The 21365-nt window shown below is 41.1% G+C and overlaps 1 protein-coding gene across 8 annotated transcripts in view; it reads right to left on the reverse strand.

Annotated features, from left to right (window-relative positions):
• Positions 1 to 404: 404 nt before the first annotated feature.
• The window catches only part of chd9 (chromodomain helicase DNA binding protein 9), a 74902-nt gene continuing 53941 nt past the window's right edge, over positions 405 to 21365 (reverse strand). For 3 of the 8 annotated variants that reach the window (XM_056758531.1, XM_056758538.1, XM_056758582.1), the window contains 29 exons: positions 21200 to 21321; positions 19874 to 20117; positions 19204 to 19380; positions 18964 to 19107; positions 18432 to 18687; positions 18142 to 18352; positions 16921 to 17116; positions 16660 to 16839; positions 16389 to 16574; positions 15777 to 15887; positions 14556 to 14752; positions 14151 to 14350; positions 13866 to 14025; positions 12091 to 12180; positions 10511 to 10614; positions 10308 to 10425; positions 10154 to 10211; positions 9548 to 9596; positions 9204 to 9459; positions 8456 to 8661; positions 7506 to 8381; positions 5939 to 6099; positions 5261 to 5491; positions 4785 to 4962; positions 4515 to 4654; positions 4202 to 4423; positions 3990 to 4127; positions 3788 to 3892; positions 405 to 3704 (listed from right to left, as the gene is read on the reverse strand). In XM_056758531.1, coding sequence (XP_056614509.1) covers positions 2835 to 3704; positions 3788 to 3892; positions 3990 to 4127; positions 4202 to 4423; positions 4515 to 4654; positions 4785 to 4962; positions 5261 to 5491; positions 5939 to 6099; positions 7506 to 8381; positions 8456 to 8661; positions 9204 to 9459; positions 9548 to 9596; positions 10154 to 10211; positions 10308 to 10425; positions 10511 to 10614; positions 12091 to 12180; positions 13866 to 14025; positions 14151 to 14350; positions 14556 to 14752; positions 15777 to 15887; positions 16389 to 16574; positions 16660 to 16839; positions 16921 to 17116; positions 18142 to 18352; positions 18432 to 18687; positions 18964 to 19107; positions 19204 to 19380; positions 19874 to 20117; positions 21200 to 21321 — 6186 coding nt within the window. In that variant the 3' untranslated portion in view covers positions 405 to 2834. The remainder of the gene's footprint in view (positions 3705 to 3787; positions 3893 to 3989; positions 4128 to 4201; positions 4424 to 4514; positions 4655 to 4784; positions 4963 to 5260; positions 5492 to 5938; positions 6100 to 7505; positions 8382 to 8455; positions 8662 to 9203; positions 9460 to 9547; positions 9597 to 10153; positions 10212 to 10307; positions 10426 to 10510; positions 10615 to 12090; positions 12181 to 13865; positions 14026 to 14150; positions 14351 to 14555; positions 14753 to 15776; positions 15888 to 16388; positions 16575 to 16659; positions 16840 to 16920; positions 17117 to 18141; positions 18353 to 18431; positions 18688 to 18963; positions 19108 to 19203; positions 19381 to 19873; positions 20118 to 21199; positions 21322 to 21365) is intronic. The other 5 variants (XM_056758549.1, XM_056758558.1, XM_056758574.1 and 2 more) reach the window with 5 other exon arrangements.

Consider the following 21365-nt stretch of genomic DNA (forward strand, 5'->3'; position numbering starts at 1 on the left):
TCAACAGGCTTTTTTTACCTTTTAATATGATTTATTGAGAGTTTATATGTATATGCTGTTTGTTCGTTGTGTGTTTTGTTTTATGTAGTGACCTGTATATTGCTTGTGAGGTGACCTTGGGTGTTCTGAAAGGCGCCATGAAATAAAATGCATTATTACTACATGCAATATTATAATTGTCCACCATGAAAATCTTGTTTTATAATGTATGCATACACATCTTGAGAAAAGGTCACAATTGTTATTTACAATATTTTCTTTTTTATAAAGGCACTGAATATAATTTCCACATTGTTTTTATATGTTTCTGATGCATTGTTGCTTGAATTTTACGTCCTTCAATGTAATTTCCAAAAATACAAGCTCAGTTTTTCATTAGGGATTAATAAAGAGCAAAGGGACAATTCCTTTTTACATTTTAATAACTGCTGCTTCAGCTCAAAACAAATACATTTGACAAATTTGACATGAGACAAGATTTTTCTGTAGAGTCAGAATATGTTTAATAAAAATAATTAAACCTCAATTTCTTCTATAGAACTTCATAGAAAGGAATTCAATAAATTACAAACTTTTTAAGACATATATCCTGCACTAAAAGAAGCGTTAATTGACTACACAGGCCACAACTTGCAAGTATTGCAACCGTCCAAAACACAAAAAGGGCTTTAATCTTAAAATATCGAAAGTATGAAATGAAACAAGTCACGAAAACGAATGAGTCTATCTGTCAGAGCAATGTTTCACATAATGGAATAGAAATGTTTATTTGCAGTAGTGTGTTTATATTTCGCTTTATGTTGTATGATGATGTTATTGTGCCATGATGGCAAATCTCGCCCTGATTCTGGTAAGTAGTCCAGCGTTTCAATCCTCATAAATGAAACATTAAATACAACCATAGTATAGAAATAATGAACACATGACAAAAATATTAAAAATTCTCTGTCAGTCCTGCGATTCATCTTTAAACATAATTCCATTAAATGAGATGCTATCCATGCTGATGTCAACATAAGAGGAACGGTTTTGGGAAGAAGTGGAAAGCAGCAATACCTGAACACAGTTTCAAAGTGCGCGGCTCAGCACGAACTACAGACACAGAATGTACTGATGCCACAGTGAAGAGAAGACGACTAAAAACACATTGTGTGAGAAGAATTGAGGGCGTCTATGAAACCAAATGATACATGCTCAGAAATACCCATATAACGGTGTTCACTAGTGAGACAGGCAAAGAGTTGCATTGTGCAGTGCATCCAGAAGAAAGTTGCATTACAAATGGAAAATTTCAGTAGCCAACCTGAATGTGAACAAACGTGAGGCAAGAGACTAAACGCATTAAAATCTCCTATCCTAAACGATGATCCTAACAGTCTAGAACAAGCGCGCATCAGCACACGTGACGGAAACACAAATGTCATACACATCCTGATTCAAAATGCCAATGAGGTTCATTGCGTTGACCGAGGTGCTGGATTTAATCACAGAGCAGTGAGGATTAGACACGGAAGTATGGCGTAAGGACACTTCTAGATCATTTACATCTAACAGCAGCAAGGCGGCTATGTGGATCTGCAAACTAGAGAAACCTGGGATTTTGACCTTTATTACACTAGAGGATCTGATAAAGAAACCATTTGACTTGAAATACTACTGGAAATACTTGAATTCTGTTCAATACACTTGTGCGGTGTTAGTGTGATGAGACCCCGACAGGTCGCTGTGAGGAATAATAACATGACAATACTGGAGCAGTCTCTGGAAATGAAGGGAAAAAAAGGGAATTTGCACTGTTGTTTGTGAAATTATAAAGAAGGTTAAATATTAGGGTGACAGGACCTTGGACACATAGATTTTCAAACAAATTGAGGCAACGGTTTTCAGAGAGAACATCACACATACACACAGTGCTGTCTGAACTATAAAAGAATGTTTGTTCTGAATGTACAAACACACACACAGTGTGAAGGATGTTGACTTATAAATATTATGTTTGTTCTAAACATATATGTACACACACAGACACATGTAGGTTTCAGGCACTGCAAGCAATGTGTTTCTGTCCCTAAACACAGCAAAATAATGTTTTCACTGAATATCTTAAGACTGTACAGTATATGTGACTGTGTGCTTGCAAGATGGATTCATGGGTTTCTGATAAAACTCAAATCTTTGGGTAAAATAGCTGAGATTGAGATTTAAGAGGAAAAAAGAAAGAAAGTAAAGTAAGTAAATAAATGTGGGTTGTTGTGATGTTGAATGCAGGGTCTCTACAGCTTTCAGTGACATTCATAAGCTGCCTGTGTGTTATTGCTGTGGATCTGAAGGTATGCTCTGTGAAGTCTATGTGTTCAGGATCCTGCTTAAAGTATTTACAAATAAATCCCAAAACAGTCGTGTTCTTTCTCCCAAATAAAATATATTAATTATACAGCTCTGCATGAGCAACAACGTCCTCATCTCTTGAATAAAATTAAACCACGACATAGCTAGAACAATAATGCCTTTTTGTTTTTGCTTCTTGTCTGTCGCAATTGTACATCATCGTGTAATACAAGTTCACAAAGTCCGTAGATCTACTTAGTTTTTCGACATGCAAAATGTCTCTTCGAACAACGTTGTACCTAAATGAACGCTGAAATCTCATTTCAGTTTTTCTAGGATCTCCATTTTTTCCCTCTTCATTACACAACACTTTAGTTATGATATTTACATGGAACAAAAAAGACATGATGTAGTAAATGCAGGATAATTCCTATGTGTGTTTATATGTATACATTTCTAAGAGATGTATATAAATATATAATATTTATTTATACATGTATAAAGACTCAGTCTTCATCGCTGGAATCAGAATCGCCTGAAGATGAGGAGGAGCTGTTCGATTCTGAAGACGACGACGCTGCCTTCGCTGAACCTTCTGGACCACAGTTCTCCTTTTCGTCAGGATCCTCCCCCTCATCGCTGTCTTTCTCCTCTGATAGGCCAGGCTGTTGGGGCGTGGCTTCAGAGGCAGCGGGTTGTGGTGGTGGGGTTGGCTGAGTGTTTGCGGCTTGCGGCTGACTGGCCACAGGCAGGTTAAGGCCTGGAGTAAGAAGCATCCCTGGGTAGAGCACACTAGAGAAGAGTAGGGGGTTGAGGCCCAGCGATTGGCCTGAAGCAGAAGCACTTGTTTGATTCGAGTTGCTTGCCGTAGACGTGCTGGCTTTGGAACTTTGACCCTCTGTCCTTTCCGCTTTGCCGTCCGGACTTGAAGTCGAACCTTTTGGTGTGGCCGAGTCTCTACTGCTCTTCTTTTTCCCCTCTTCGTCTCCTGTTGAGGGAACACCCGCCGCTTCCTGTGAAGCTTTTCCAAGGAGACCGCTCATCCCTAGAAGGCCAGGCATTCCAGACAGCATCATTGGAAACATTGCTGCCATGTTGGCGGGGTCATTGGGCAGTCCCATGAGGCCGGTGGTGAGCTGGAGAGACTGGAGATTGTGAAGGTTGTGCTGAAGAGCTTGAAGACTGGGCAGATCCAACCCGGCGAGGAGTCCGTTGCTCAGGAGAGGGTTGAGGCCCAGGGCTGCATTGGCACTTGCGTTAGCCGCTACGGCCGCTTTAGCAAGAGCATTTTTGGGACGTCGACCTCGTCGGCTCACCTCTTCAGGAACGATGGGGCCTGTCAGGATGCGGTCAAACATACTTTCGGGAAGGTAACCCTGTGAACACAACCGCGTCTGTTATAGGACTAACACCAATTGATGATTTTTTTTATTTAAAGTGTAAAATGTTTTTCACTCACAGACTGTTTCACAACGTCAGCCCACTCAGGTGGGACACCATACTCCGAATTCTCTTGCAGGAACCGACATAAATCTTTCAGAGGAGGAGCAAATGCACCACCAATCTGCAACAAAAAAAGAAGCAATACACATATTAAATACCAGTCGTGCATAAAAAAAGCAGAGTACACAATTTTGGATGCACACTAAACAAACTCTGACCTTGCGAGCGTTTCGCCTATTGATGATCTGGACTCGTTCTTCTCCTGTCAGGCTGTTGATGTCAATTTTGTTAGGGTTTCTGCAGCGATGTCTCTTTTGTTTTGGTCGACCATCTTGAAACTGCAGCTTATTAGCACTCTGCAAAAAATGATGATTTGTTGACTTGAGCCAAACCATTAACTAAACCAATAAGGAAAGTGTTTTGTATTTACAGGGATAAAGGCTCCCACATCTGCCACAAAGCCTGGGTGCTCCTTCAGCCACTGGTCGAGATCTTTCCGTTTAGGAGCGTCTTCTCCAGCCAATCGAGTTCCGTCTTTGAGGCTGATAACGGGAACACGGCTCTCTGTGTCTAGAGGACCAGGTCCCTGAGGTGTGCTCGAACTAGGGGGAGCGGATGCACTAGGGACACCCCCACTCCAGCCGGCAGGAACCTGCGTGTGACATGTAGCGGTGCATTGGTTACACTACAATAACTTACTGCATCGACATCAATTTTTGTAAGGAAGTGCACAACTGTCATACCTGCTCTGGCATCATGGGAGCTCTGTTTTTGTTCATGAACAACAGGTCCATGCCCTCCACGTTCTTCCGCCTTCCTCTTTTCTTTTTTACAACAGGCTGTCCATCCATCATTCCATTCAGATGCATCTGCCCCGACAGCCCTGCGAAATCACAAAGAACAAACACTTGAGTGTTACCCAAGTCAACAAACTCCACATGGAGTTCTTGTTTCACTCATCGTGTGGTGTTGTTGTGTGAGGCATTTGTGTGAGTGTGTGTGGTTGTAGTTACCCTGTGGATAGTTGTTCTGTGTTTTGGTGTAGTCTGCCAGGCTGGTCTCCGATGCGTTCTGTAGTTCTTGTAGCCGGGCCAGGTACTGCTGCTGTGCGAGAGGTCCCTCCTCAGGCTCCAGGGGGCGCTTCAGAGGCAAGCCCTGCTTCTGGAAAGTCAGTTTAAGGCTGCCTTCCTGCTTTAAGACCAAAGGTTAATAGAATATTATTTTTAAAAAAAAGTAAGCCACAACCTCTAATGGCGCGAGTCTTTCGTGAAGGTCTACACCATTAACCTTCGTTTTTTATTATTTTTTGTTTTTACATTAGGTCTCTGACACTGTAGCCGAAAACATTCAATGCAAAATCAAATGCAAGAAAGAAAAAACTCAAACAGAGAAAGAAGGGGAGGGGGATGAAAAAATAAAATGAAAACATGCCGAGCTCTGCAATCACATTGCAGATCAGCATTTGTGGGGAGAACATAAAATAACATACGTTCTTGATTTTGACTGAGAACTCCTTTTCTCTGTCTGCAACATGCTTCTTCACCTTTGAACCCTGAGGGGAGGCTGACGGATCATCCACAAGAGTCCCCGCGCTGTCCAGGAGTTTAGTGGTGTAGAAAGAAGTCACTGCATTGCCTTCATACGCACGTCGAACCGTTGGCCACTTGCCCTTCAATACCGCCTGACATATGCAGTCCAATCGATTTATCATGACGCGATCCTGCAATGTGACGACAAATGTTGTCAAGAAATATGTAGAACTGGATGGTTCTTGCATTATAATAACAATGTGTTGAAACATTAGGGATTGTATTGTTTCAAAGCAGCCTGATGTTTACATACTGTGAGGTTTGAAAACTTTGAAACCATTCAAATGGAAAACTTGATTTAGTTGATGCCGTTGTTTAGCATTATTAATTACATGATCGGTTCAACTTGAATGAAATAAACAGAAAAAAGGCATTTCTTAGTGATTTTGTCTTTTTCCTTTTTTGGCTTGTGTGCTTTTATGGTTGCAAGGAAATGAAACAAAATTGATTTAATTTTACCAGTGAGCAAATCTATTTTTAGATACTTTTTATAATTTTTATTCAACATTTGTTTTGGGTGATATATCTTTTGGACCTCGCAGTATGTAACACATAAAATGTTACAGTGTCAGTGTTACCTTTGGCCAGTAGGAAGCAGCGAGCATATATCCACCTTGGAAAGGGTGGGGGGGGTTGGTGATACCGTTGGTCATCTGACTGTCTTGCATGTCATCTTGTGTAGCGTTGACTGAGGCCACACTGTCTTCATCAAAGCCTTTAACACCAGACACTGCTGACGCTACCAGAACACACATAGACTGATCAATATAGTACAGGCAAACTTAAACAATGTCAACAAATCATTTCAGGAAGTGCATGCTAGCATACTATTCTTCTCATTTTTGCAGCAAGTACACAGAATTGTTTATGAACAACACCAGTAAGAATTGTGATGTCAAGGGGTCAGAATAACAATAGAGTTAAAAGGATATTACTTTACTTTGCTTTATGTATTACTTTTAAGTCAAGAATTCCCTGACGAATCTGGATAATCAGCATAACAGTGAATAACAACTGTATTTCTTTGTATTTGGTATATCTCCTTTTGCTTTTATGGCTGCAGGCACTAAAGATGGCATGTACTTCAACTAGAGCTGGCAAAACTGATTGTGCAAAACCTGATGATCCATATTAGGCCCACAAGATCTGACAATGAGCCAAACAGCATCTTTTGTCGTTCAATTTGGAGAGAAGAGATCTGACCTCGGTTTGTAAAAAAACTTAAAGTTCCACACAGTCATTTCTCAAAATATCTTATTTTGTGTTTCACAGAACAAAGTCAAATAAAGTTTTGAACGACATGAGGGTGAATAAATTATGACAGAAATTTCATTTTTGCTTTACGGCTTTGTCAAAAATTGTATTTGATCCGTCAGGAAGTGCAGAATCTTGAACATATTCCTTCATTTATTTATTTGAAAAAACCTTGAATCCTTCAGGTTTATAAATCCTATATGTGCAATGTGGTTTCAGGCATTTACACGGCACTGTACGTAATGAATGACTGTAAGCAGTTCTCTCCCTTTTAATAGTCTCTAGGCTGCACTCTTCAAAAGATCTGCTGAATGCTTTTAAACCACATGCCCTCAGAACTGGCCATTAATGCATTAGTTAGTATGCTGACTAAACACCTGAATACAGTTGCATACACAAGGGACACATATCTACCGTGCCAGCTTTGCACCGTCATTGATAAACAAAACCTCCCGTTCAAAATAGATGAACACCACCTTCTCATACAGCAAGAGGCTGCTGAGCAATCCAAAATCTCCAAAAGCTAGTGTGTACTTATTTTAGACATCTCTCTGCCACATGAGACAGTACAGTGACACAGAATTCTAAACCTCATCACATGTTAAGCTAAACTTAAGACACTAAACCACGGTTTCACAGACCAGGCGTAAGACTAGTCCCGGACTAATTTTGAGCTATTTTAACTGATAATAGCTTGTCCTGACATATCTTAATATATATCAGTGCCATTGTTTTGTCTCAAGATGCACACCAGTAATGCATTCTTCTAAGGCATTTTAATAAAAGCAACTTAGCCAGTATTAACTAAGGCATAGTCCTGGTTTAGACTAAGCCTTCTCTATCAAACCGAGCCTAGATGTGTCACAGTGACTGTCATCGACAACAACTCACCGTTCTTTGCTACCTCTTCACTATCACTGTCCTCTGAGGACGACGATGATGAGGACGATGAAGATGACGACCCTGAGGAACAGGAGGAAGACGAGGATGAGGAACTGGATCCCGACCGTGATGAAGACGATGATGAGGAAGATGATCTTGACGAGGAGCTCGACGAAGAACTGGAGGAGCCATCGGAATCAGAGTCTGATCTCGACCCCCTCCTGGCTTCCCTGCGACTGCGTTTGCTCAGCTTCTTCTGCTTTCGAGTGGCTGAGTTTGGCGTGAGAGGTTTAGTTCTGGCTGCCACCATTCGACTCTCGCCCTCTCCTTCTTTGTGCACTTCCTCTTTCATCTCCACTCCTGAGGGTGTGGGAGGTCTGACCGGAGGCATCTCTCTGTCGCCTCTTTCCTGCTCTCCCACCGACAGCGGCTCCTCCTTCAGCTCGCTTGAATCCTCTCTTGGGAAAGTGAGAGGGGATGCAGAAGTCTCCCCTTTAGGCTGAATGTGTTGGAGAGGGCTTGGGACATGAGTCTGCCCCAGTGAAAGAGCCTGATTCTGGGTTTGGGACGGAGCCACATTACCCTTCTTCTGGCTGTAGTTCCTCTGGGCGGTGGCGAAGCACAGCTCCGGGTCACGGAGGATGTGGTAGTCTGTTCGGCTGACCCCATGCTTGGCCGCTCCAAGGAGAAGATCCCGATCGTGGGATCCTGGTTCCCACCACACTGGAAGATCTGGACCCGGCTGACACAGGGCTAAATGCTCATAGAGCTGAGGGTGACGCAACACCTGTTCTCTTATCTTCCGTAACAGCTCCACGCGGTATAACGTTCGGGATGCGCGCTCTTCTGTGATTGGCTGAATAGCAAGAGAGGAGTCCACTGTTTCTGAAGGAAAAGATATCAGAGGGTTATATCCTCCACTATTAGGATTAGAAGTAATAAATGTGTGTGGCACTCACCTCCTTCTCTAGCCGGGAGGCGGCAGACCCTCCTGCACATGGCGATAAAGGCACACAGGTACTTGTGTAGACTCTCATCGGTTTTCTTGTGGAGTCGAGCCATGGCTCTGAACTTGGTCCAGTCGAAACAGCCCAAATCTGGATCGAACACTACTCCAAACGTCGAAACCACACGGTAGAAATCTGCCTCCTCCCTCCGTGTCCAACTGTTACACACATGTCAGAATAAGCAATGTATAAAATAAGTAAACTGCCATTAAACAAAAATGCACAAATGTTAATCGTTTTGTTTTTTTAACATGGCTGGTCACATGACCGCTGATTGAGAGTCACAAAAAAGTACAGTTCACCCAAAAATGAAAATTCTGTCATCATTTACTCAACCTCAAGTTGACTCAGTGATGATTCAAATCTGTATAAATTTCTTTGTCCGGCCGAACTAAACTAAACAGTTCTGGGGCACCACCGACTACTACAGCAGGAAAAAATCTACTATGGTAGTCATTGGTGCCCCATAACGGTTTAGTTTCCCACATTCTTCAAAAATATCTTCTTTTGCGTTCATCAGAACAAAGAAATTGTACAGATTTGAAACAACTTGAGGTTGAGTAAATGATGACAGAATTTTCATTTTCGGATGAACTATCCTTTTAACATAGTAACCAGGAAAAAACTTTCTTATTCTGACATGGTTTACTTCTGCATGCCTATCATGAGTTCAGGTTTAATTCCAGCTAAAATCTCTTACCGCTGTTGTCTTTCAATTTTAGCCGCCATTTTGGGATTGAGTGTGTCGCTGATCATCGGGGGCATGGTGTAGATAGCAGGGGTCATGGTCGGCTGCTGTGTCTGGTGGATCTGAAGTATCTGTCTGCTCTTGGTGAAGCGCTGAGATGCAGTGATCAGGCGGCGGAGTCGGGCGGTCAGTGCGGAAGGCGAGGGCCAGTAGATCCCCATGCCGGCACCCGAATTCCCACCTCCTCCATCTAATACAGAACCTCCTTCTGCACAAAACACAAACACACTGTTAATACCTGACAATTCGCTTGAGTATTTTGAAAATGGACTGAGAAGTGTTGAAATACTATGTACCTCCACCTGCATCAGTGATGACCAAGTCTCCAGGAGAAGAAGCGTCATCCTAAGAACAGTAAGCGGTCCAACATGTTAAATCTTATAACACACACTATAACACATTTCTTAGGAATGACCAACTAAAACTCGTCCAAAATGATTGACAGGAACATTTTAAATCAATAATATTTCTTTTTTTCTCGTGTCATTAAACATCACTTTGCATCATGTATACCGAAAAAATATATGTAACAACAATTACATTTGTATAGTAGTTCTGTCACTGTGGTCTTGGTCTTACAATTCGATCACAGTTTTGCTAAAAACATGACCTATTGTTATTATGGAAATATTCTCCTTCCACACAAAAAAACATCTTTCGTTGTTACCGCTCATTACACTGACATCAGCACAGCTCAGACTGTTCTTAAAATACAGTTTAAACTACGCATAAAAATGATATTGTACTTTGGTGAGTATTAATTCTAGATCTTGCCAAACCCTCATTTATAAACTCAGCGTGTGCTTTGCCAATATGTTGTCAAACTATTTCATATTTTTTAACAAGCGAGTGTGTGTGTAATAGTCTTATCAGGCCCAGCGTTCTCTCTACCATTGGCGTACCTCCATATCATCCTTTAGCAAGGCTGGGGCGGGCTTGTACTCTGGGTCGTCCACATCCCTGCACACACAGATAACACAAACAGTGTTAAACTGCAGACTGAAAAAAACAAGATAAAAAACTTCTACCTGTAAGAATGAAGGATGCGTTTCTTACCCATCCATGAAGTCATTTCCTCTCTGTTCAGCAGCGATGGCCTTCTCATCTGGCCGCCCGACCCTTTCTAAGAAACACAGTGCTGGATCCGCGCGAATAGTATTGTACTTCTCATAACCTAAAGCACATTCAGAGAGACATTAGATGTAAGCGTGTCTATCTGGATGTGAAGCCAGAAGTTCATTAGAGCGGATCGGACTTACCATGCTTATAAACTCCAAACAGCAGACATTTATCTGAGAGAGAGTCCCACCACAGAGCAGGCATCTCTGAATGATCCACCTCAGGCACCCAGAATTCCACCTCCCTGAGAGACAGCAAAGAAAAGAATCTGTGATATCAGTTCCTCCTAACAGGAGCTTTCTGATATATTTCACTTCCGTAGTGTGAGACCCATGAGCTATATTTCAAGCTATCTGAAGCCATAAGATATTCATATGATATCTTAGGGAGAGTTAGAAAAAGATTTGTGAGAATTAGAACAAGTCATGCTGTATGTGTCAGTGTGAAGCAAACAAACTGTACAGATTACTTTGATTTTTGAGTTCGACAGCCCCTTCCCAATCTTTCAAAGTCAATTCTAAAACATCTCATTTGTGTTCTAGTATAAAAAGTAGTCAATGTTTTTTTTAGTTAAACTATTTCTGTAAATTCTGATGTTGATTATTATCACAGAGCATTCCTTCAATTTCCTTCGCCGAACAGCAGATGGCGCTTGGCTGTTTCTCTTACTGTGCGAACTGGCTTAAACTGACTCGCACCAGTACAGCCTGTTCAAAACCTAATCCTAAAATCTAGACGGATACAGAAGTGAATACATTTTTTATAAAATCACAAATGTATGAAAGAGGATTTGACCCACGTTAAACATGAAATAATTTGTATTAAATGTTGATTTTTCCAAAATATTCTCATCTTATTTTACTTTTAACATGCCCTTGATCTCTAATCTTTAGCACAAATTATAACAAATTCACAAATCTTTAGGCTCTTTTATATGATAACAGTGGAAAAGTGTATCGCTGAGAGGTTGCTCTCTTGTAGCTCAGACATTTTTTTAGGTTCTCAGCTGATAAAATAGAGTATGAATATTATTTACTACACTGTAAATGATATAGGTAAATTAATCTGGGTTTGGGTAAACATGATGAGAAATGTTTAAATTCAACTTCATACTGAAATCTTCAATAATATCAATTAAAAAAATCTGAGCTCTGTTTGTATTTATATTTACATTTAGTCATTTAGCAGACGCTTTTATCCAAAGCAACATACAAATGAGGTAAACAATGAAAGCAATTGGAAAAAAATAAAGACAACAAAAAGTGCAAAAAACATCTCACACAAAGCCTACCACAGTATACAGAGCTAAGATTTTTCATTTTTTTGAAAGAGTAGAAAAGAGAAACAAGTCAGAACTGATCAGTCAGGTGCTGACGGAAGAGATGTGTTGTCAGCGATTCTTAAAGATGGCCACAGAATCTGATGATTTTGTAGCAGCGGTGAGATCATTCCACAAATGTGGAACCGATCCAGCGAAGGTACGTAAGAGTGATTTTTGAACTTCTAAAACATTTGTCAGATTTCTAGGTTATTTTATTTGTAAATCAGTTCCTTTCCCCCTTTTAAAGGCAGTCTAATGTTGACAGTGAAATGACTGTCGTTTCATTTTCTCCCACAACACTGACACAAGCAGATCACCCTTGTCAGGTGTTTTCTATTTTTTTCTTCCCATGACAGAATTACTCTGTAATAAGGTGAGAAGGTTCAGGCTAATGCTTACCTGGCATCTGCTCCATCCAGCACTTTTTGGCACTGCACTCCGATCATCTCCTGTTTGAGATAGTACAGCATTCTGACCCTCAACAGCACCCTGCGGCAGAGAGAAAGACAAGATGTGAGCAAAGTGCACAAGTACAACATACAGAGCCAAGTCTCTTATGCGAACTCCTCCGCACATCCCCTCATGGGGCAACTGAGCATTAGTGCAGGGTCTCACACACAGCATTACTGAATTCCATCTGCTTACTTGCAGTTTTACTTCTGCACTGCTTATTCGCAATTTTGGAATTCTGTAACCTGTTAATATACGTGGCATTTATGTTTGTGACATGGAACAGAGCTATATGATGTGGTTGTCGCAATCGCATGCTGAAACAATATGAAAACCACACTCTATTTTACTACACCTCAGACATACAGTACTCACACCCTAACATTAGTGGCATTTCAATCCCAAGTGAATATGCAGACGGAGGCAAAACTGACAGCGGTGTCCCTGGTCACCCTGAGTGTGTGTTAAACAGGAGAGCTTACAAAACAATGGGGAACTTTCTCCGATGCCAAAAAGCCCAAAGCCAACTTTACAGTGATTACCTCTCACACATAAGCACATACATATCCTGCCCAAGAGAAGTCCAATTATCAAAACAGACACACAAAACCTGATTTACAGGCTGAGATTATGTACATCTATCGTTTTCTCCAGACTGATTTCGCAAGCAAAAAAAAGAAGGCTTGATGAAAGAATGATAGAGCGTCACTATACAATCACAACAGCCAGTTTTAAGTTTGACACCTGAGGAGTGTGACCTGCATAACCTTGTCTCCCACTGCCTGTAGTAAAACCCCTAAACCACCGTGGGTGTGTGTGTGTGGACTGTGGAGTGAGCAGTGAAAAGGGGGCTTTACCCGAAAAAGATCACACACCTAGACTTTCCCCAACAACTGTTTAGTGTGCACTTCCTCCTCCGCAGCAGATATCCATCTACCGGGGCGTTCACACGTAGCCATGTGGCAGCTGATTATAGTGGGTGTTACTATTGTTACAGAACTGGCCATAGCTTTTGAATATCTGATTACAACGGTGACGAGGCTCCAGATAAACAGAAGATGTCATATCACTAAAAAGAATCCACTATCTTACCCAGAAAGTGTTTGAACATAAATTGCAGCGGTTCAAAAAGCGTCAAATCATGAACTAACTGAATGATTACAAATGCATGAACCAAACTTTGTTTGCCCATTTGAGATTATTGAAATTATTTACAGTGAAGTGTATGTCTTGTGTTGTCTTTTGTAGCTTCTCTCTGACTCTGAATTAAAAGATTTTTTTTACATTTATACTCGTCTGGCAAAATAAGCACAATATAAACATGACTCATCTAACATTATACATTACTACATCCCTACATCATCATCGCTACATCATTACAGCTACATCATCACCGCTACACTTATCTTTTCCAGTTTTTCAAATAAAATAGTGTGACACATTATAGATTGACACAGCCATACATAGACTACACAGAATGCATACAACCAACTGTCATCAGCAAATAGCCAATCACATTTCATCGCTGTGATGAAACAAAAGCCTGTCTTACCCACTTCCTGTTTTATCAGGAAATGTCAACCCTGGGAAAAACTGTGCTCACCAAGCCTACCTAACACCAACCGTATTGTACAATACATTATCAAATCATAACCCACAGAAGCATATACTCCAGCAAACACACGTTTGAGACAGCACTTCATAATAAAAAATGCAATACTCACTTGTTGCAGTGGTGTTTCAGATGTTTCTTGTACCCGTCGTCAGACAGCATGTGCTCTGGGTTGTGTTTTCGGATCCACTCTGCCTTCTGAATATCAAACGAGCTGGACTGAGTCTTCATCTTCTTTCCTTTTCTGCCTCGCGGTACTGGAGTCGACAGACCTGCGGGAGTCACATTCCAAGCTCTTAATGATGTCACAGGCTTTATAAATAGACGCTAATTATCCTCCTGGCAGGATGTGAATGGAAAGGTAATTGAATTTATAACAACGCTACGGTTCTCATACCCAGATGGTTTTGAAGTTCCTTGGTCCTGCCGTCCTCCGTGGGAGCGATCAGATCCCACATGAAGCTCTTGATTTTGTCATCCCCGCGGTAATGAACGAGGCAGTATGCTAAGAGCGCTCTGCATATGCACTCCACGTCACGATCGCTCAGCGGACGTTTAAAGCGGCCGTGCGCCAAGATGTCCTTCCAGCGACCCCAACTACGACGCCAAGAGGGAGGGGTGTAAGAAACAACGTCTTGACATTACATGACCTTTATTCATAAGGAATCTCGATTGACGTAAGAACCTTTTGTACTTTAGTACTTCAGTTGTTAAAAGGTGTGATATCAATTTCACCTCTTGTGTCTAACACTCCATTTGACAATGACAAATTCATATCAGTCAACTGCCAACGGCCACTCACCCGTACACCAGCAGATTTTTCTCCACCCTGAAGCACTCTGTGCGGCCATAGCTGTTGAGGCGGTCATGCGGCCGGCGGGCCTTGGGCTTGTCATCTCCACTGCTGTCTCCTTCAGACAGCTCAGCCAGCTCGTCCTTAGTGGCGCTGAACGGCCGGGTCTGTTTCCTGACTCGAGGGGTGTCGATCACCAGACTGTTCTGTAGTCAAACGGCAACAAGAGACAACCGTAAAAATGGAGTCGCCGACACACTTTTACTAAGAGCAGCGCTATGCACTTAAATAACAGTAACTGTGTTCTGCTGGATGTGAGAAAAGCACTCAAAGCTAACTTAGAAAACTGTTCGTAAAATGAATAAAAGAACACCAATCAAGTTATCCAAGAAAGTGCATTGTACTGAATTCCAGTTGTCTTAACAAGCATCCTGCTGTATCTTTTACAGCTCGTCTATGCTTAGAATCAAATTTCTGGGGGGTTTCCATCAGCTATTAATACTCAAAGCTGCTTTTCATATCAACCAGTTTGAATCTCTTAATTTTATCCTCACAGATGTCTAGGCAGAAACTAATTTGCAAGTAATTCTGGCACTGGAACACTTGGCTTAGTTATCTGAAAATGTTCTTTGCTGTTATATTTTTAGAAGGAATCAGGAATCGTTAACTACTAAATGAGAAATTATTTATGACTCGTGTGATTCCGAAGTCATAAGACTTTTCAGTCTATTGCAAACACAGATATCAGTAACAGAAAAAAATATAGCACACAAGTCATACGGACCACTTATTATTTCTTGTGTTAATTTTTCTATTTGAAGCTTGACAGCACCAGACCCTGTTCACTTTCATTATAGACTTTTAAAAAACAAAAACAAATGAAAAATCAAATTTGGTACACAGGGGCGGTTTCTTGGACAGGGCTTAAGACTGGTCCTAGACTAAAATAAATGTTAGAGCTGTCAAAACTGAAAATAGCTTACAGTGACATGTTTTAAAATACATAAGTGCTCTTGTTTCCTTTCAAAATGCACACCAGTAAAGCTTTTTTGTAAGGCATGATTGTAAAAACTGCTTAAATGTCCTAATTTAACTAAGGCCTAGTAAAGGCCTAGTCCTGTCTTAAACTAATCCCTGTTCGGGAAACCACCCCACTGAGTTTGTGAAAAGGTGATGCAGAAATGAGAAAAAAACCTTGATTTCATACAGCCAAGTTTGAGTGCTACTTACTCTTCCATTAACTGTTTCCATGTCAATCTCTGCTTTCTTAGCCCACTTGTCCCAGAAGTTGGGGTCATCCAGAGAGATGTCCGTTCTGTTCCCTGAAGCTACAAAACTGGCCTGCAAACACGCAAACAAAAGTAAATGTGTGAATCAACTGCTATACAGTGTCATAATATTCAACAAGTAAAAACAAATAATGTGTTAAGAAAATGTTAGTAAATAGCATTGCATATTTGCTAAAACAAGGTACTTAAACTGATAGTTCACCCAAAAGTGAAAATGATGTCACCATTTACTCACTCTCTTGTCATTTCAATGACTTTCTTCCTTCCGCAGAACACAAAAGAAGCTATTTTTAAGAAGGCTGGTAACCACACAGCAGTGGCACCCATTCACTTCTGTAGCATGGACACAAAACCAATGCAAGTGAATGGGTGCCATCAATCTTCAAAATACCTTTTTTGTGTTCTGCAGAAGAAAGAAAGTCGTATAGGTTTGAAATGACAAGAGTGTGAGCAAATGACAGATTTTTCCTTTTTGGATAACTATCATTTAAAGGTTGCTTTTTACACCAGCACGAATACACATGGAGGTGGAAACAACGGAAGAAAAAGACACCTTGGCAAAGGTGGAGCCCCGTCCCTCAGATTCAATGGTGATGGTCTTGGTTCTGCGCTGCAGGATTTGGTCAATGTCTTCTTCACAAAATTTCGCCCCTTCATCTTCTTCATCCATGATGGCACCGTAGGCTCCGCGTCGCAAAAGGTCCTCGATCTCCTTTTTGGAGAGCTGCTGTTGCATCTGCTATAGAATTACAATAATATGGATGATACAAAAATACACACAACGTAACGAGGCTGAAGAAAACATGATTCGTCTGGTGACTTACCCCTCCACCTCCTCCTCCTAGACTGTTGTCCCGCCCACTCATGCTCTGGAGCACGGCTTTATCCAATCCCAGCTTAAGGCTGGCTCTATCGAACATCTCTCGCTCGTAGGAGTTACGAGTGATCAGTCGATATACCTTCACCGCTTTATCTTGACCAATCCGGTGGCACCGAGCCTGAGCCTGCAAAACAAACAAAACAATAGAAAAACATAAGAAACATCTACAAATAAGGAAAAACTGTTATCAGGTGCGTTTGTGTACCTGCAGGTCGTTCTGTGGGTTCCAGTCCGAGTCAAAGATGATACAGGTGTCGGCAGCTGTGAGGTTAATTCCGAGCCCACCTGCTCGTGTGCACAGCAGGAAGACGAATCGATCCGAGTCAGGTTTACTGAAGCGGTCTATTGCTGCTTGACGAAGGTTCCCACGTACCCGACCGTCTATCCGCTCATAGAGGTATCTGGAAAAGGTCAGTTTGACATCAGAACTACAAATCAATGGATTTTATTTAGCACCAGTGAAAAAAGGAGGAATACAGCCTAGCTTTGATGCGAGTCAGAATAATGTTTTTATTCATAAATATGTAATATGCCTCAAACAAAGCTAGCATACATGACAGCCTAACACAGAAAAACTATATTGGTATTATTTGTCTGAAACTCTTTGGCCCAGTCCAAAACGTCTCATTGTATTCCTTTGTTGAAGTCCACAAGACTGTTAGGGTTTCCCATTTGCCATTTAATTATTAAGGAAGGTGCACCATTTGGAACATGACCGTCTTTCTCCTTTCCCTCCCTTATTCATCCCGCTCTTTCCTGCATTCTAACTATTCATCTCTTCCTATCTGTCTTATTCACAGTTACCATCGACTGTCTCTGGCTGGTGCTTTCTTCTTTTCTGACCCACTTTGGGCAAACCTGTGTCTCTGGGACGATGTGCCTGATGTGAGATCCCTGGAGTGTCTGTTTCTTGCTGTGCCCTAGCTGGATGATCCTCACACATGCACCACTCAATGAATGCTACATTGTAAATACTAGCTACTAGATTGTCAAGGACAAACACTGGAAATGAAGGATACTTCACTTTACATGTAACAAAATAATCCCAATGACTATCCACTTAACATAAAAAAAGAACATGGACAGAGCTGTCATATGACGTTGGTTGCAAATAAATTGAACGTAAAGAACTCTATACAGAGATAAGAAACATGTTCACATGTGAACATTAACCAGGATAAGCAAACCGTGGCATTGAACGCGGGCCAAAAAAAGCAGATTAGAGTGCGTGTTAAAACTCCATCTAAATGCTGTAATGCATCTGAAGCAAATACAAAAGAGGGCAATGTGACAAAATGCAGTTAAACCCTCTGAACTCTGCACAGACTCAACAAAAGCCATCTAAATTAAATTCAAAAACCTCCTACGAGCCCTGAGATAAGTTTTTTTCCCTGTATAGGACTATGTACAGTCTTGCGTTTCCCACCTTCTCTGGATGAGGTAGTCTTCCAGGATATCGAGGCAGCGCACCATCTGGGAGAAGATGAGAACTTTGTGTCCACCTGCCTTCATCTTAGGCAGCAGCTTGTCGATGAGAACCAGTTTACCTGCGGACTGAATCATAGCCTGCAGGTGGAATTCTACAGCTGTTGGGCTGTACACCTCCTTGAAGTCTTCCAAGATCTTTTCTTCAGCCCCTAGATGCAAGAGAGAGTTTAGGAACTTTTCTGATCTAGATGTGTATGTTTGAGTTTCAGCAGGGGTTTGTGTCTGAACCTTTGATGAGGTAGGGATGGTTGCAGCATTTTCGTAGTTCCATCATGGTGTTGAGCAGGTTGGGAACGTTGGCTTGGCCAACGCCTTTAGCCAGGAATGAGAAGTTTTTCTCCAGAATGGCGCGGTAGTATTTCTTCTGGATGTTGGTGAGCTCCACTTCGATGATGGTCTCTTCTTTCGGGGCCAACTTTTTTTCAACGTCTTCCTTAAGACGACGCAGCATCATCGGCTTCAGGATGGCCTGGAGTTTCTGGACCTACGCAAGCAAGTGGAGCAGAGTTGTTTTATTATTGAGCTAAGTGAGGACACACCATAGACAGCCACTGTCTATACATGAATCAAATTAGAATAAAGCAAATTACACACATATTAACCCACGCCCAAAAAAAACAAAAAAAACAACATTGTGAACTGCTTTTTCCAAATGGGGACATCATTAAAGGTCCCCGAAAGAAAATTATAATACATTTGTCCTCAATGTATAGCAAAGTACATAAACCATAGTACATAAAGAAATACTAAGCGAAAATACCTGCTCCTCGGTCTTGAGGTCTCCAAATTCCTGCATAAATGTGTTTTCAGAGGGAAAGCGGGTTGGCTCCAGGAAGTGCAGCAGACTGAAGAGTTCCTCCACCGTGTTCTGTAGGGGGGTTCCCGTCAACAACACCTTGTGTTCCTAAGGGTCAAAAGGTTAACAGATAGCAAATCAGAAGATCGAAAACCTAGGCAAAAGAGATTGATTAGGTGAACATTTATCATCTCTCATCAGTACCAGACTCATAAGCTTGAAGCCTTCCAGTAGCTTGCAGTTCTTGTTTTTGAGCCGATGGGCTTCATCAATGATGACACATCGCCAGTCAATTGCGTTCAGTTCTGGACAGCCTCCCAAAATCATCTCAAATGTGATAATGACAGCTTGAAACCGGTAAGCACCTTTTATCACACGACCCTGTGAGAGCGAGAGAGACCGAATGACGGATTGCACATTTGCTTTTCTTTCAATGTGATTTGCATGTTAGACTACACTAATGTATCACTTTCCTTCATCATCACAATATTGACTTTTTCTAACAATTTGATGTCAAAGGTACAGAATACCTGTATACATAAATGTATGCAAATTGATGTCACAGATGATTTCTTGTTCATTTGATATCATTTGCATTGTTTTTCCATAGTTTTACAGTTTGATCTGTTGCTTAGACCAAACATATTTTTCCTGTTCTATCAAAAGTGGTATCTCGATCGAATTGGTAACGACTACTAACATTTCGTTGATTCTCTGGGAAATTTTTAAGAGCTCTATATAAATACTTATAGTGTTCAAGAAAAACATTTATTGGCTCTCTTTGTTTCATCCTCCTTTCTCCGTCACCAAAATAAAGTAAAAGGTGACCAACACAAAAGCTTTCAATCACAACAGAGATGAAGTAAAATGGCACCTGAGCATCTCTGAAGTACATCTCATACTGCTGGAGCATCTGCCTGCTGACCACACTGCCGTGGTACACAATGACATTGAGGTTCGTCCAAGTTCTGAACTCCCTCTCCCAGTTAGTGATGGTGGAGAGAGGGGCGATGATGAGAAACGGCCCCTTGATCCCTGTGCGACAGATCTCATCCAGAAATGTGATGGACTGGATGGTTTTACCCAGACCCATCTCATCAGCCAGAATACAGTTACGCCTGCAAATGAACAACAAGTGTTTGTTGAGAATTCCAACCACCAACAGTCCTCAGACACTCCAGATGTTCACTTCTACTGTTGATATTGTTGACAGATACTGAAGCATAAAAAATGGTGCATGTATAATAATAAGGGCTGTCAATAGATTGTTATAATTTATAACTGAACAATGACGTGTTGCTTTCCAGACCTGTCATATAGCACACAAGATTGATGAAGTATGTTTACGATGTTCTTATCATGGTCAAATGGAAATTCCACAGAAAAAAAAACAGCACAGAGTACAGGAATGCAACTACACGGAGGTAAATTGTTACAATCTTGAGAATGTACAAAACAAGGACAAGAAGTGAAAAGACTGGTACAGTAAATGGACTTATATATTACAGCAACTCACTTTCATATCAAGCTTCTAATTTACTTCAGTAAAAATGAATCAGTCAGATGAGTCAATGAAATTTCAATTTTTATAATCCATTTATTCTCATTGCTTGTCGAAACACTATGTGGAGTCTAAATGGCAGATGACACAGAACCACAGATCATTTATCACGATGATCTCATATTTAGCTAAATATCTTTATACATAGAAAGAAGTGAAAAACTAGCACAGAAAGTGTGGATACAATTTTAGTGAAGAAAACAAAAGCCTTCAAGCATTAATCAGCAGGGAAAAAGCATGGAACAGTGAAGTACATTGTGAGGGATATATGATACAAGGCAAACTCTGCTTGTGATCTTGCCGTCTTTGTGTAAGGCCGTTTCCCATAGACATGGTATGGAATGAGATAAAGCCTGTTACTGTTTAAGCTCAATGAAAGTGTGCAACATGCTAAACACATACTTTTAAAAAAACGTTTTAATTTTTTATATTTTTTTGTCTAAAGAGTACAAATTAAGTTTTAAGTAAAACAAATACCACAATGCAAGGGGCCACTCGGAGAGTCCAAGACTTTTTTGGAATCTGCATGCTTTTATGTTTACTCACAATGTAAAAAAGCATAACATGTAAATAAACACAAATAACATGATCAGTATGTTTTCATTAGACCACAGAAACAGGAAGCACTCATTTACTCACCTGTTATACCAGTTGAAGAGGAGCCAGTTGACACCCTCCAACTGATAATCCCTGAGACAGTTTCCATTACAATACTCTCGCGATTGCTCCCGCTTCTTCCAGTGACTCGCCGGAGGACGTTCCTGAGACAAAAACAGCATTAACTTTGAAATCTAAACGTTGTTCC

The sequence above is a fragment of the Triplophysa dalaica genome, chromosome 1, assembly GCF_015846415.1.
Source record: "Triplophysa dalaica isolate WHDGS20190420 chromosome 1, ASM1584641v1, whole genome shotgun sequence".
In the NCBI taxonomy this organism is placed as follows: Eukaryota; Metazoa; Chordata; class Actinopteri; order Cypriniformes; family Nemacheilidae; genus Triplophysa; species Triplophysa dalaica.